The sequence below is a fragment of the Mauremys reevesii genome, linkage group 10 (assembly GCF_016161935.1).
Source record: "Mauremys reevesii isolate NIE-2019 linkage group 10, ASM1616193v1, whole genome shotgun sequence".
NCBI lineage: Eukaryota > Metazoa > Chordata > Testudines > Geoemydidae > Mauremys > Mauremys reevesii.
The window spans coordinates 69,557,409-69,570,094 of NC_052632.1; the positions used below are offsets into that span (position 1 = coordinate 69,557,409).

Sequence of the window (12,686 nt, forward strand, 5' to 3'; positions counted from 1 at the left end):
TTGGCCTCCTGAAGCTATTCCAGAGTGCTCCATTGTGACCGCTCTGGACAGCGGTCTCAACTCAGATGCACTGGCCAGGTAGACAAGAAAAGGCCTGCGAACTTTTGAATTTCCTTTCCTGTTTGGCCATCGTGGCGAGCTCAGAGGTGACTGTGCAGATCTCATCAGCAGAGGTGACCGTGGAGTCCCAGAATAGCAAAAGAGCTCCAGCATGGACTGAACGGGAGGTACTGGATCTGATCGCTGTATGGGGAGAGGAATCTGTGCTATCAGAACTCCATTCCAAAAGATGAAATGCCCAAATATTTGAAAAAAATCTAAGGGCATGAAGGACAGAGGCTATAACAGGGACCCAGAGCAGTGCTGCATGAAACTTAAGGAGCTCAGGCAAGCCTACCAAAGAACCAGAGAGGCAACGGCTTTTAAACATCCAAATGCATATTTTACCACCATTCTGCACTTGTTCAGCCTGTAGTTGGACAGCTCCTGACTACTGTCCAGGGTGCCTGCGTATGACTTCATGAGCCATGGCATTAAGGGGTAGGCTGGGTGCCCAAGGATAACTATAGGGATTTCAACATCCCCAACAGTTGTCTGCCATTGCTTTCACGGAGGGAGGGATGATTGATGACATGGATTACAGGGTTGGCTTACAGGGAATTAAAATCAACAAAGGGGGCAGGTTTGCATCAAGGAGAAACGCACACAACTGTCACACCAAAGCCTGGCCAGTCATGAAACTGGTTTTCAAAGCCTCTGTGATGTGCAGCGCGCCTTGCTGTGCTCTTCTAATCGCAAACAGCCTAGTCAGCAAACAGCGCCAGCGAGCTTTTAAACATCCAAAGGCACATTCTACCACCATTCTGCACTTGCCCAGCCTATAGTTAAACTGCTCCTTACTACTGTCCAGGCTTCATGAGCCATGGGAACAAGGGGTAGGCTGGGGTGCTGCCAGCTGGGAGAGCAGCCTGAAGCAGAAGCCTCCAGCTCGCATGATATTCCAGGCAGGACTGAATCTCCATGAGACGAAACTTAAAGAAGAGACCACTCATCGAGGTCTGCCAGGAGCACCCATGTCTGCCCAGGCAGCCCTGACCGACCTCACCGAGATTGGCCAGGAGCACCCAGGAGATGACGATGACAGCAGTCATACTGCACCATCTGCTACCGCGAAGGCAAGGAGCCACTGCTGTGTAGCAATGCAGTATCACGTCTGCCAGCAGCAACCAGGAGACGTATGGTGACAGTGAGCTGAGCGGGCTCCATGCTTGCCATGGTATGTCGTCTGCACAGGTAACCTAGGAAAAAAGGCGAGAAATGATTGTTTGCCGTTTCTTTCACGGAGGGAGGGAGGCCTGATGACATGTACCCAAAACCACCCGCGACAATGTTTTTGCCCCATCAGGCATTAGAAGCTCAACACAGAATTCCAATGGGCAGTGGAGACTGCAGGAACTGTGGGATAGCTACCCACAGTGCAACACTCCGAAAGTCAACATTAGCCTCAGTACTGTGGACGCACTCTGCCAACTTAATGTGCTTAGTGGGGACACACACAATCGACTGTATAAAATCTATTTCTAAGGAAAAAAAAATGGTCCTAATTTCATATTGTAGACATACCCTTAGAGGTGGTGCCACACCTCTAATATATTTGGTCTGCCTCCAAGGCTGTATGGAGTCCCAGTCTTATGGATCTATGGTCCTCATTACTCCAAGAAAGGAAATTTTCAGGTAAGACATGGATACTTTTTTTAAAAACGATTTTTTTTTTATTAAGAAACAGCGCAACCACATCTTAGTAGAAGGCATTCCCACTGCAGAGCACCTACTCTGGCTCGTAGTTCCAAGGCTCTTCCTTTCCTGGAAACCCATAGCAGGTCCCTTAGCAGGAGAGTCAGCAAAGAAGCACTAATGTTTTCCTTCCTTCTCCTCTCCTGCAGTGTTGAACTGCTCTTTAGCATGGCCAACCCTGCTCATAGTAGCTCATACTGAACCTCCCTTAAGGGACTTGCAACCTCTTGTTTTGGTGCAGAGAAGCACATCCCAGGGAGACATTTATGCCTGTAAGGAGGGGCATGTGCCTCTCCCCTTCTGACAGGGTGGGAGGCTGTGCCTCCTTGCTGTTTCTCAAGCAGAGTGTAGCTCCCAGCTGGTGAGTCCACCTGGTGATTAATCCAAGTAGTAGTTAGTCCCTCTGCCCAATCCCTCAATCAGGGCAGTGAGCAGTTAGCAAGCCTGGCCGACAATCAGCCCAGGCCTTTAATTAGTCTTTCTGCCCCAGTCCCTTAATCAGGGTAATTCACACTTTATAGCTCAGGCTGAGTTCGTGCAATACAGCCCAGCAGATCAAGGTGGGGAATTAGCTCTTAACTGGAAGCAACAGTAAATTCACCTGGCACCCTAGCTCCGACAGGCACCAGACCAATTCAGGCCTCCTGGCCTCTGAGTGGGGAAGTGGTCACTCTCCACAGGTGGGGTACCAGGGGTAAGGGGATGCAGGCCCTCCCAGCCCAGAGCCATATTAGTGGTGGGGTAGTTCACCATTAGGTCAGCCCACAATACACTGGCCAGTTCACAATAATTCCACAGTCAAACTCTATTCGGCATCCCCGGGCTCCTTCCTACCCTCCCCAGTTTGAGGCACCTGGGCTCCAGGTTCATCCTCAGCCTCTCTGGGGTAAACAGCCAATGGCAGCCCCAGCAGTTCATCAGTGTTGCTGGTCTCCGACAATTCTGGTAAATCCTCTGGTCAGGCAGCCGTCTCCTTCAGCTCCAGGCCTCAGCAGCAAGGAAGAGACATCCTGCTCCTCTGGCAGCCCTCTCCCTACTGAGCTAGGAGGCTGGCCTTTTATAGTCCAGCTTCCTGTCCCACCCCTCTGCTTCCGGCGGGATGGCCACAGGTGGCCTAGTTGTGCCCACCAGGGGGCGAGCTCGGGTCTTTCCCCTTCTGACAGGGCGGGAGGCCGTGTCTCCTCACTACAGTGCCTGGGGAAGCAGACAGATAAAGGAAACCAGTTATAACCAGTAAATGGAATAAAATTGTTCAGACTACCTTTTTTTGGTGTTTGTTACAGGATTAACTTGGCTATGAAATTAAGTCCTGGTGTTTTGATGGCAGTTATAAGAGGCCTGAAAAAACCATAGAATTTGAGGTGGGGGAGGGACAGTGTGGAAATAAGACTGAGAGATTTTGAATGAGCCTGAACTCTGAAAACTAACTGAAGGGAGTATGAAAATTACCTAGTAAATTCAAGTTTATGCTCCTCACTGAAACAAACAGGTTTGGCAGGGACTTAGTGTTTATAGATTTAAACCTGCTGTGTGTAAAAACTCAACTTTAACTGGTGGTACTCCACAAAGGAACCTCCATAATTAAAGCCATCACCCCTGACTTCTTTAGTATATCACAAATTAAATGTAGATGTGGCTGTTGCATACTGTGGGCTAATTATTTTATAGTCAACTCCATTGTGATTGACTCTTCTTCTGTTTCTACAATGAACAGTGTGAAATATCAGAAATCATTACTCTTGCAGTATTGCTATTTACTCTAGCCCACTCTTCACTATATTCTTCCTTTGTCTAGCTGATTGGTCTGTTTTTGTCTAATATAGACTATAAACTCTTCAGGGTAGGGATCACGTCTCTCTAAACTCAAAACACCATCTCAAACATTACAAAAGTTTATGATGAGTTGGGTTCCAAACTCTAAGGTAAAGGATTATCTTTTTCATTTATTTGATGTTCTTTTTTAACTTCTGTGGCTTGTATTATTGATTCTAAATATTTTAATTTTTAAAATATCTCCACCTTCTAAGTAGTCATTGTTTCAGCTGTAATGTGTGTTGTCCTGAAAGCTGTTTTATCTTTAGATTCCTCTTACCATAAAGCTTGAGGTGTGCCAGTGTTTTTTAAAAAGTGACATCAGAAGAGAAATTTCAAAGATATATTCTCCATTCACTCTGACTTTCTGCTGTGAGCTGTTTTTTAAAGTGGGAAGAATATTGATTAAAGATTTGTTTTATTTGTTTTATTTCAAACCAAACTTATTTGTCATGCTATTAAGATATTATTGGAATTCTTAGGTTTTAGTAACACAATTTCTTGCGATTAAGACCAGGAGCTGGGGGATGAAGGGAAGAGACGGGATTGGGACAGGAACAGGTTTGAGAGGACAGGGCAAAAGGGGTCACGTTTGAGGGCAGAGGTATGCAGAAGAGTGTGTGCCCACTAGAGCACACTGAACACCTTATAATTTCCTCAACAAATGAGGTAGGGTTTTACAGACAAATCTCCTTCACTGCACGAAGCTGATTGATTCCCAGAGCGGCTCCATTCAGTGCACTGAATGAGACGGGGTCCTGTGAAAAAATAGCATATGATACAAGTTTTAATTACATGATCATAATGCATATGCACAAGGGTCCTGAATTAAGGTGATTCTCTGAGTAGCATCTCTATGGGTGCTCCATTTCAGTATGAGATTTTTGTCAGCTGTGTCCATGGGTCTACACCTGTGCTCTAGATATCCTCTTGCTCTGGTAGGAGGGTGTATGTGGGGAGGGAAAGGCAGAGCTGCTGCCAGTTCATACTCAATTGCCTGTGGCTTGAGATGGAACACCAGAGTGTCCTGTGTTCCCTCTAAGCTGTGTGCTTGCGTGGCCGCCCAGGAGAAATTCAAATGCTGCCCAGCTGATTAGCAGAGCGCACACAGCTGGCAGCATGTGTTCAGGTGCCCCTCCTCCCATGCCAGAGTTTATGCTCTTTTCTATTTTCCTCATTAGGATTTAACTTCCACTTTTTAAAGGATGTCTTTTTGCCTCTCACTGCTTCTTATACTTTGTTGTTTAGCCATGGTGGCTCTTTTTTTGGTTCTCTCTGTTTTTTAATTTGGGGTATACACTTAAGTTGAGCCTCTATTATGGTGTCTGTAAAAAGTTTCCATGCAGCTTGCAGGGATTTTACTTTTGGTGTTGTACCTTTTTAATTTCTGTTTAATTAACCTCTTCATTTTTGGGTAGTTCCCCTTTCTGAAATTAAATGTTCCAGTGTTGGGCCGCTGTGGTGTTTTCCCCACCACAGGGATGTTAAATTTAATTATATTATGGTCACTATTACCAAGCAGTCCAGCTATATTCACCTCTTGGACCTGATTCTGTGCTCCACTTAGGAATAACTCAAGAATTGCCTCTCCTCTTGTGGGTTCCAGGACTGGCTGCTCCAAGCAGCAGTCATTTAAGTTGTCAAGAAACTTTATCTCTGCATCCTTTCCTGAGGTGATATGTACCCAGTCAATATGGGGATAGCTGAAATCCCCCATTATTATTGAATTTTTTATTTTAATAGCCTCTCTAATCTCCCTGAGCATTTCACAGTCACTATCACCATCCTGGACAGGTGGTCTGTAATATATCCCTACTGCTATATTCTTATTATTCAAGCATAGAATTGCTATCCATAGAGAGTCTATGGTACAGTTTGGTTCATTTAAGATTTTTACTTCATTTGATTCTACGCTTTCTTTCAACCTTATAGATTCTTTCACAAAGGTTTTCTACTTTCCCATTCCAGCCTCCCTCCCTTGAGATGCACTCTGAAGAAGCAGCATCCTGGCAACCCTGGCAAGGGCATCCTGAGGTCCTGCCCCCTTCCTTTATGGCCCACCTCAGTGAGCTTTTTGGAACCAATGGGCTCCTTATGGCGACCAGCTCTACCAAGTTTCATAAGGGGACATGTCAAAAGCAACATCTGCTGTTATGTTTATCAGGTCTATTCAAACAGCATATATCCAAGAATCACTTCCATAGTCCAGTTATGGAAAACATACAGCTAAAAATGGGGAACTCGTTCTTGGTTTTTTTGTGAAAGAATCTATAAGGTTCAAAGCCCCTTCCTTCCTATCGCAAAATAAAGTTCTGACAATTATTAATAGAAGGTATAGGCTCCCTCTAGTGGCTAATTTGTCTTTTGAATATTAAATATTGTCCTCTTTTAGTTTTGAGAGACAGATTCTAATGCAGCTAGTCATCATGCAGGCAGGTGCTTTGTAAGCTGCTTCACATGTCTAGTCTCATCCTTTTTTCATTTGCAGACCCCTACAAATTTTTGAATTTAGGTGCCTACTTCTTTGGAAATTTTTGAATGGAGGTGCAGACCTCTTTGGAAATCTATTGTCTGTATATATAATTGAATTCTGTTGAGTCAGTTTTCAGGCTAAGTCTTTCACGGACATATTCCGCAGACCCCCAGAGGTCCACAGACCACAGGTTGAGAACCATCGTGATAGTGCATGTCAGTCCTGACATGAAATGCAGATGCTGCTGTAGTCTTGGTCTGAGTATGCTAAATTAGCCTATTGTGTTATGCACAAATACTTGGGCAATAGTTTTAAGTCATTGTACATATGACCTAAACTAGAATTTAAAGGCTATTCTATAAAAAACACACTAACAAATCTTTTCTTCAGTGATGCGCCATGAACTTAGCATTCATAGTTTTATGAAGAGACATTTGAGGTCTAAAGAGATGCAATAAAATGTCTGCCTTGAATACACATAAGGTTCATAGAGAGTGGGGGATTTTTTTCAACATTTGTATGTCAAGACAGGAAGCAATAAATCTGGACAAACTGAAGCTTTGTAAGTGTATTAAAGCTGGTATAGCTAATGTAAATATAACTTTCCTCAGTGTTGTACAAGCCCATCACTGGCTCATCTAGAGAGACTAGAGCTCTTGCCCAGTTGTGGGCTAATTGGGAAAGGGGAACTGCGGTTTTGTCTCTGGAGGCTGGGGAAGCAGAGCAGCCAAAGCACCTTTTTCAGGAGGGAGCAGAGCAGCTGGAGCCCACACGTTTTTCACAAGATGGGAAGGTGAGGTAAGGAGTGTAGAGCTTCCCTGGAGCTGCAGCTCTTTCCACCAGCTGGGGGTGGAGTGTGGTGTAGAGAACCCTGGTACAGGACTTTCTGTACTCTGCAGAGAAGTAAGGCCCAGCATTAATTGATTAATGCAAGCTCCTCCCTCCTGCCACAATCAATTACTCTTATTCAGGTGGAGGCAGAATTGATTGGTGGTTAAACTGATTTTTGAGTTGGCTAGGTTTTAGAGTTGAGTTACGAAGGAGGGAAGATGATTTGGTGTAAGTTAGGCTTAGTTTTTGTGGGGGCAATGCAGGTTTATTGTTTATTTTTTTCCCACCCAAAATAGTAGGCTTAGTTGTTGGGTCAGTGGGTATTGGAAATTCTTAACGTTAAATCACAACGAATAATTGTATTTCAAGATAAAGCATAAAAGTTGATTTGCAGAAGCATAAAGAGCCTTGTATGACTCTACCACTTAAAATTCTGTATCTGCCCGATACTATTTTTCACCTATTTATATAGTCGTAAATACAGCATCAAAACAATCAACATCTGATCTTTTTATCATGAAGAAAATCATGTTGCTTCGTAGAAAAGCCATGTCAGGACATCATTTTATGCCTTGGTCAAGATCTTAGTATCCTGCAGACTCTCATTGTCAATACTAAATAGATTATTTATGCCATAAGCACTTACAGAAAAACAGAGGATGTCAGCAGAGCTAGATAATATTGGATGCCGTGTAGTGGATTTGGGTAGAGTATTAAAATGTATTGCAAGGAATGTCAGCCCATATTAGTATCTGAAGGAGTGAAATCACTTATGTAGTTTTAATAAGTGGCTTTTATTGTGACTGGCACTTTGTGTGCACACAATGTCATATGTGTTGTAAGCAACACCAACTATGCATATTAACATAACTGCAAGTGAAATAAAAAAACCCCAATTGCTTGGTGCTCTGTATTTGTGTAGTCTGAACTTGGAGCCTTTTACAGAGGAGGTTAGATTTCAACAGAATGTTTTATTTGTGCTCTAGGCTGAGTGTCTCAGCATTTAGAAAACAATGGTTTATTTTAATTAATCTAAAGGAAACTGTAGTGGCACACGTGTTTTCTATTAGCAAAATATGTACAGAAAATGTGTAAAGCATTTGTGTGACAGAATAGGAGAGGGCAACTACATTTGGGGGAAAAGGCAATCCTTTAATAATGAAAAGTGAGTTTCTTCAATGTTAAACGTTAGTCCACATTGACTTTTTGGGGGAATGACTACCTGTAAAATGCTCTGAGGCATAATGATCGGATTAGATTCATGACTGGTGAAAGAATGTGTCCTCCAAAATTCATCTTTCTTTAACAGTGATTCTTGCTCTTCTGAACATAGTTCAAATGATTAATAAACTGGAGTTGAGGAATGAACTTTGTGCCATTGCATACTGACAGGAACTTTCACCTTCCTCTGGAACAGAGAGCTGGGATCTGTTAAGATCAGAGTATGATCAGTTTCCTGTGAGTTAGGCATTGATGCCCTACAAACTGGCAAACATTTTGACTTTCAACAAGATGCTAACTTTGATTTTGTTTGTTTGTTTTGCAGTGATCCTATTCTGCATGGCAGCCCTAATATTTCCAATAGGATTTTACATCAATGAAGTTGGAGGTCAACCATATAAATTGCCCAACAACACAGTGGTTGGGTCCTCGTATGTACTGTTTGTCTTATCCATTTTCTTTACAATAGTGGGACTTCTATTTGCTGGCAAAGTTTGTTTACCTGGCTGATGAATATCTGAACTTCATGAGTTTGTTTCGGAGGAGAGCAAGATATCAGAGTTGCATTCTCAGGAGAAAGCCTAGATCAGACTATCAAATGCTTACTGAAAAGAGGAATGCTTTGACTTGTTCTCACTATGCACTTTGGATTAAAAAAGAAAAAGAGAGAGAGAGCCTTTCCCATAACCAAATACAGACATCGTTGACTAATCTCCTGACCATATTAATGCAGTCAGGTCTGCACTGTGATAGGGACTAGTGAAGAAGAATGCTTTACACTGAGAAGCATATTGCCCCATGTTACTGTATCTGTTTTTAACGTCTAACAATTTGAAAATCAAAGTATTTATGAACCTTGTGGTAGACCAGAGGGTTTCAAAGGAGTTCAAGTGAGGCTGGCCTCACAATTTAGGAGATTAGCATTTTACATCTTCTTTCTGATGGGCAAAGTCTTTGGCACCAAAATGAATCCATCTTGCATTACTGCACCAAGAAGCCAATAGATCAAAATATGTTCTTTACAATGCATGTTACAACAAAAATGACATACATCCCCCTTCAGCTGTAGAAAAACACTAAAACTTTGTTTTTTGGGGGGGGACGGGGGAGGGGCTTTATATTTATATACATACACACTATATGATGCAGTATACTGTGTGTGTGTGTGTGTACGTACACACACACACAGAGTTCCTGGAAGATAACTCAGATAACTTTGCTAGCAGAACACTGTGGTGTGCAAAACTAGAACTCAATAGAAAAAAGCCATTTCTCTGAAGGCCACATAGCTGAGAGTCTTCAGTTTACCTCATTCTTTGTAGCAGCCCTTGATTTTAACAGGTTTTTGTAATAGGTACAAACAATCCCATGCCTTTCTAGGTGCAATTTTAAGTTAAGCTAAAATTCTTTGTATGGTAATTTATTTGTATATGAGGGTAGAAGGTGAGATCACAGACCTTAAAGTTAAAATCCTAATTTTGGGAAACTGACACTATTTAAATTATTAGCAACTGTTGTACAGGGAGTCTCTTTTCTACTGCTTTGTTTGTTACATTAACAATGAATTTATTTATACATGTTCAAGCACAGCAATTTACCATAGGTAAATTTCTCTAATGCATATAACATTCAGTGTTTTAGGTCAACCGGTAAAAAAACTATTCTGTAGTAAAGTTTGATGAATTTATTTTCACTTGTGAGTATTAAGTTAATTCATCTTCTTTACCAAAAAAGAGCAATATAACTGTTTTTAATGTCCATATGCCTTGTTTACTAAAGCTGAAGATAAGTGTGGGCATAAGGACCATCTGAATTCAGAGTGTAAGTTTTCCCCTGAAATCAACATTCTTTAAATACAAGAGCTGTATAAACTTTGGATCCATGGATAGTGCTGTATAGTTCAATATTCACTTAAAATCTGACCTTTATTAGTACAAAACTTTGATTGATGTTCCAGGAAGCTTGCTTGCAGGATCAAGCCCTTATTCCCCAGTTAATATTTAATCTTTTTGTGGGGAAGTATTGACAAACGTATCTCTTGACAACAAAGTGTCTATCCAAATGTACTTATGAAAAGAGCTGCATTACTTAAACTTATGCTTTTATAAGGCATAAGTGAAACAGTGCATTTTTCTGTAAGAATGATGATTATATTGCTTCTGAAATATATTTATAGTTATTTTGGAAAAAACAGCTATTATGGCAGAAACAAGTGTTAGAAATGAGATACCTTATACAATTATATTGAACTGTGTGCCATTAGAAGTATATTAGTGAGGAAAAATTACCTGATTGATGTATTGGATCATTTTCTCTTGGTTGTAGAAAAATCTCTTATCAGTTCACTCACAGGCTGAAGGAAGCTTTCACATCAAAGTCTCTTTAAATTTTTCTGAAGTATAAGAATATACAGCCAGATTCTCATCTGGAACTGCTAGTTCAGATTTGATTGGTTTTTAATTCAGATTCTGATCTTGCAGTCATAGCTGCACAGGCAATCCAGAGCTTCACTGATATCAATGGAGCTCTGTATATGGATGCAATCTGGGTAGATCCAATTGCAGGACAGGGGTCTAAATGTTTTCAGCAGTGTTATAAGACTGGTGGTATAGCCTGATATAAAGTGTTAACAATGAATCATAGCTCACTAATTAATTTGATAAGCTAATAGCTTTTTTTTCCTCTCAGAAATGTCAGTCTTATTGTAAATAGTTCCAAACAATATTTTAACTGGATCACTGACATGGGGGCGGGGGAAGAGATTCTCAGCTGCTAAGAATTTTCCCCCATGTTTACTTATTTCAGTTAGTGACATCTTGTATAATAATAATCATCATTTAAGCTTATATTTAAAATGTATTACCATTTAATTAAAAAAAAAACACTTATCATGAAGCATATCCAGTCCATGAATGGCTGGCTAGAACCTTAGCGGGTTAGCCAATGCTATGACTCATTGAAAGACAGTATCGCTTCAGCTAGCAGGCTGTTTTAGTTAATATTTGGGCATTTAAGTCTACAACTAGATGGATCCATTTGCATTAAAAATGTCCCTGTAAGTGAAAAGAGACAGCTGTCAATAGTTGCTTTTTAATAAGGTCACTAAGTACTATATAGTACAGTATTAATTTATAGCAGAAAATCCTATCTTGTAAACTGTATATAAAACACTGTTCTATGGTGCAATCATTTGTCAAATTTATGTCTGTTACTTTTGTTTTAAAGTTGTGTGCATTCTTTTCATACCTAAGAGCATCACTGTAAAATCTGCTGAATACTATTTATAGGTTTTATTTGCACAAGGATTAGTTTTTAAACTACAGGAAGTTCCTGTTGAACATGCCTAAACATCTGTAGACTTTCAACTCATTAAAACAAATGTTTCAGTATGAATCTTCTCCAAAGGTAATAATCCATGTTACATGTTGTTGTTTACGTAAACTTTTCAGACTCTGCCAGCCATTTTATATATTTTGAAGGACGGTTTATTCTATTATAGGTCACAGCACACTCTTGTGTAGTCTTCATTTCATTATAACCTGAAAGGTTTAATGTCACAGCATAATGCAATTTATGTATGCATTTTGTAGTTTTATCTGTTAACCTCAAGTCCTAATCAGAAACTTAAAATACTTTAAAAAGGAAAATTGTAAATGTGTCTGTATAACGCTTCTTAAAGACAGAAGGAATAACTCACTAGAAGCTTTTTTGGTTTCTCTGTTGGGCAGTGTGATTCTCTGAAAGCATTTACAAACCCATTCACCATTTGACTTCCATCGTTGAGCCTCTAGGCATTTAACAACTGGTCCAAAATGCTGGTATTGTGTAACAACTCTAGACTTAATCCTGCTCCTGCCTTTACTCAAGCAGAACTCTCTCTTTGGGTTAGTTTCAATGGGCGTTTCTCTTGAGTGACACGCTCAGCTGCAGGATTAGGCCCCCCCGACTCCATGGACCGGTACTGCTGTTTCAGAGCCTCTGTGTAAGCATTGCAGCCCATCCCTGGACATGCCCATTCACCGGGAAGCCTGGCTACACTCCAGGCTGCCCTCTGCAAACGGAGCGAAGGATGGAAAAGATGAAGGCAAGCGGTGTCTGCCACTCGCTCGTCCGGCCTCGGCGTTGGCGGGCACCTTGCTCCCGGGCGGCGGGAAAAGCCGTGTTGCAGCGGTCTCCTCCCCCAGCCTAGGACACCCTTCAGGCGCTGAGGGCCAGGCACCTGCTACTACGGACTGTGCAAACGAACAGACTTTTCTTCACTTGTATTTTTGTTATCGAGCAAGTTTATCAAAATAAAGTGTCTACGACAGGCCTGGCCCCGTCTGCACTGATTGCGAGGCGCGCCTGCTGCAGCCCCCGCCGGAGGCGGCCCTGGAGAGCCGCCACCTGCCCGCCCCGGCTGGGCTGGGCGGGGAAGCGGCATAGCAGGCCCCTACGCGCCCACCCTGGCCGGCTTGCAGCGCCGCCCCCTCGGACCGTACCACTTCCTGGCATGGGGGGGGAGGACACCAAGCCCCTGCCGGGCGGGGAATAGTTCCTCCCGTTTCTGTTAGCG

General features: G+C 42.1%; 1 protein-coding gene and 1 long non-coding RNA gene across 2 annotated transcripts in view; one reads left to right on the forward strand and one right to left on the reverse strand.

The window, feature by feature from the left end:
• MOSMO (modulator of smoothened) overlaps positions 1-12,440 on the forward strand; it is a 53,857-nt gene extending 41,417 nt beyond the window's left edge. Inside the window, exon 3 of the mRNA XM_039491035.1 lies at positions 8,457-12,440. Within this exon, the coding sequence (XP_039346969.1) occupies positions 8,457-8,641 (185 nt within the window). The 3' untranslated portion in view covers positions 8,642-12,440. The remainder of the gene's footprint in view (positions 1-8,456) is intronic.
• Positions 1,870-10,555, reverse strand: LOC120373130. The gene is made up of 2 exons (XR_005585405.1): positions 10,420-10,555; positions 1,870-2,988 (listed from the first exon to the last, which is right to left on the reverse strand). It is a non-coding gene; the product is annotated as an uncharacterized LOC120373130 (long non-coding RNA).
• Positions 12,441-12,686: the final 246 nt, after the last annotated feature.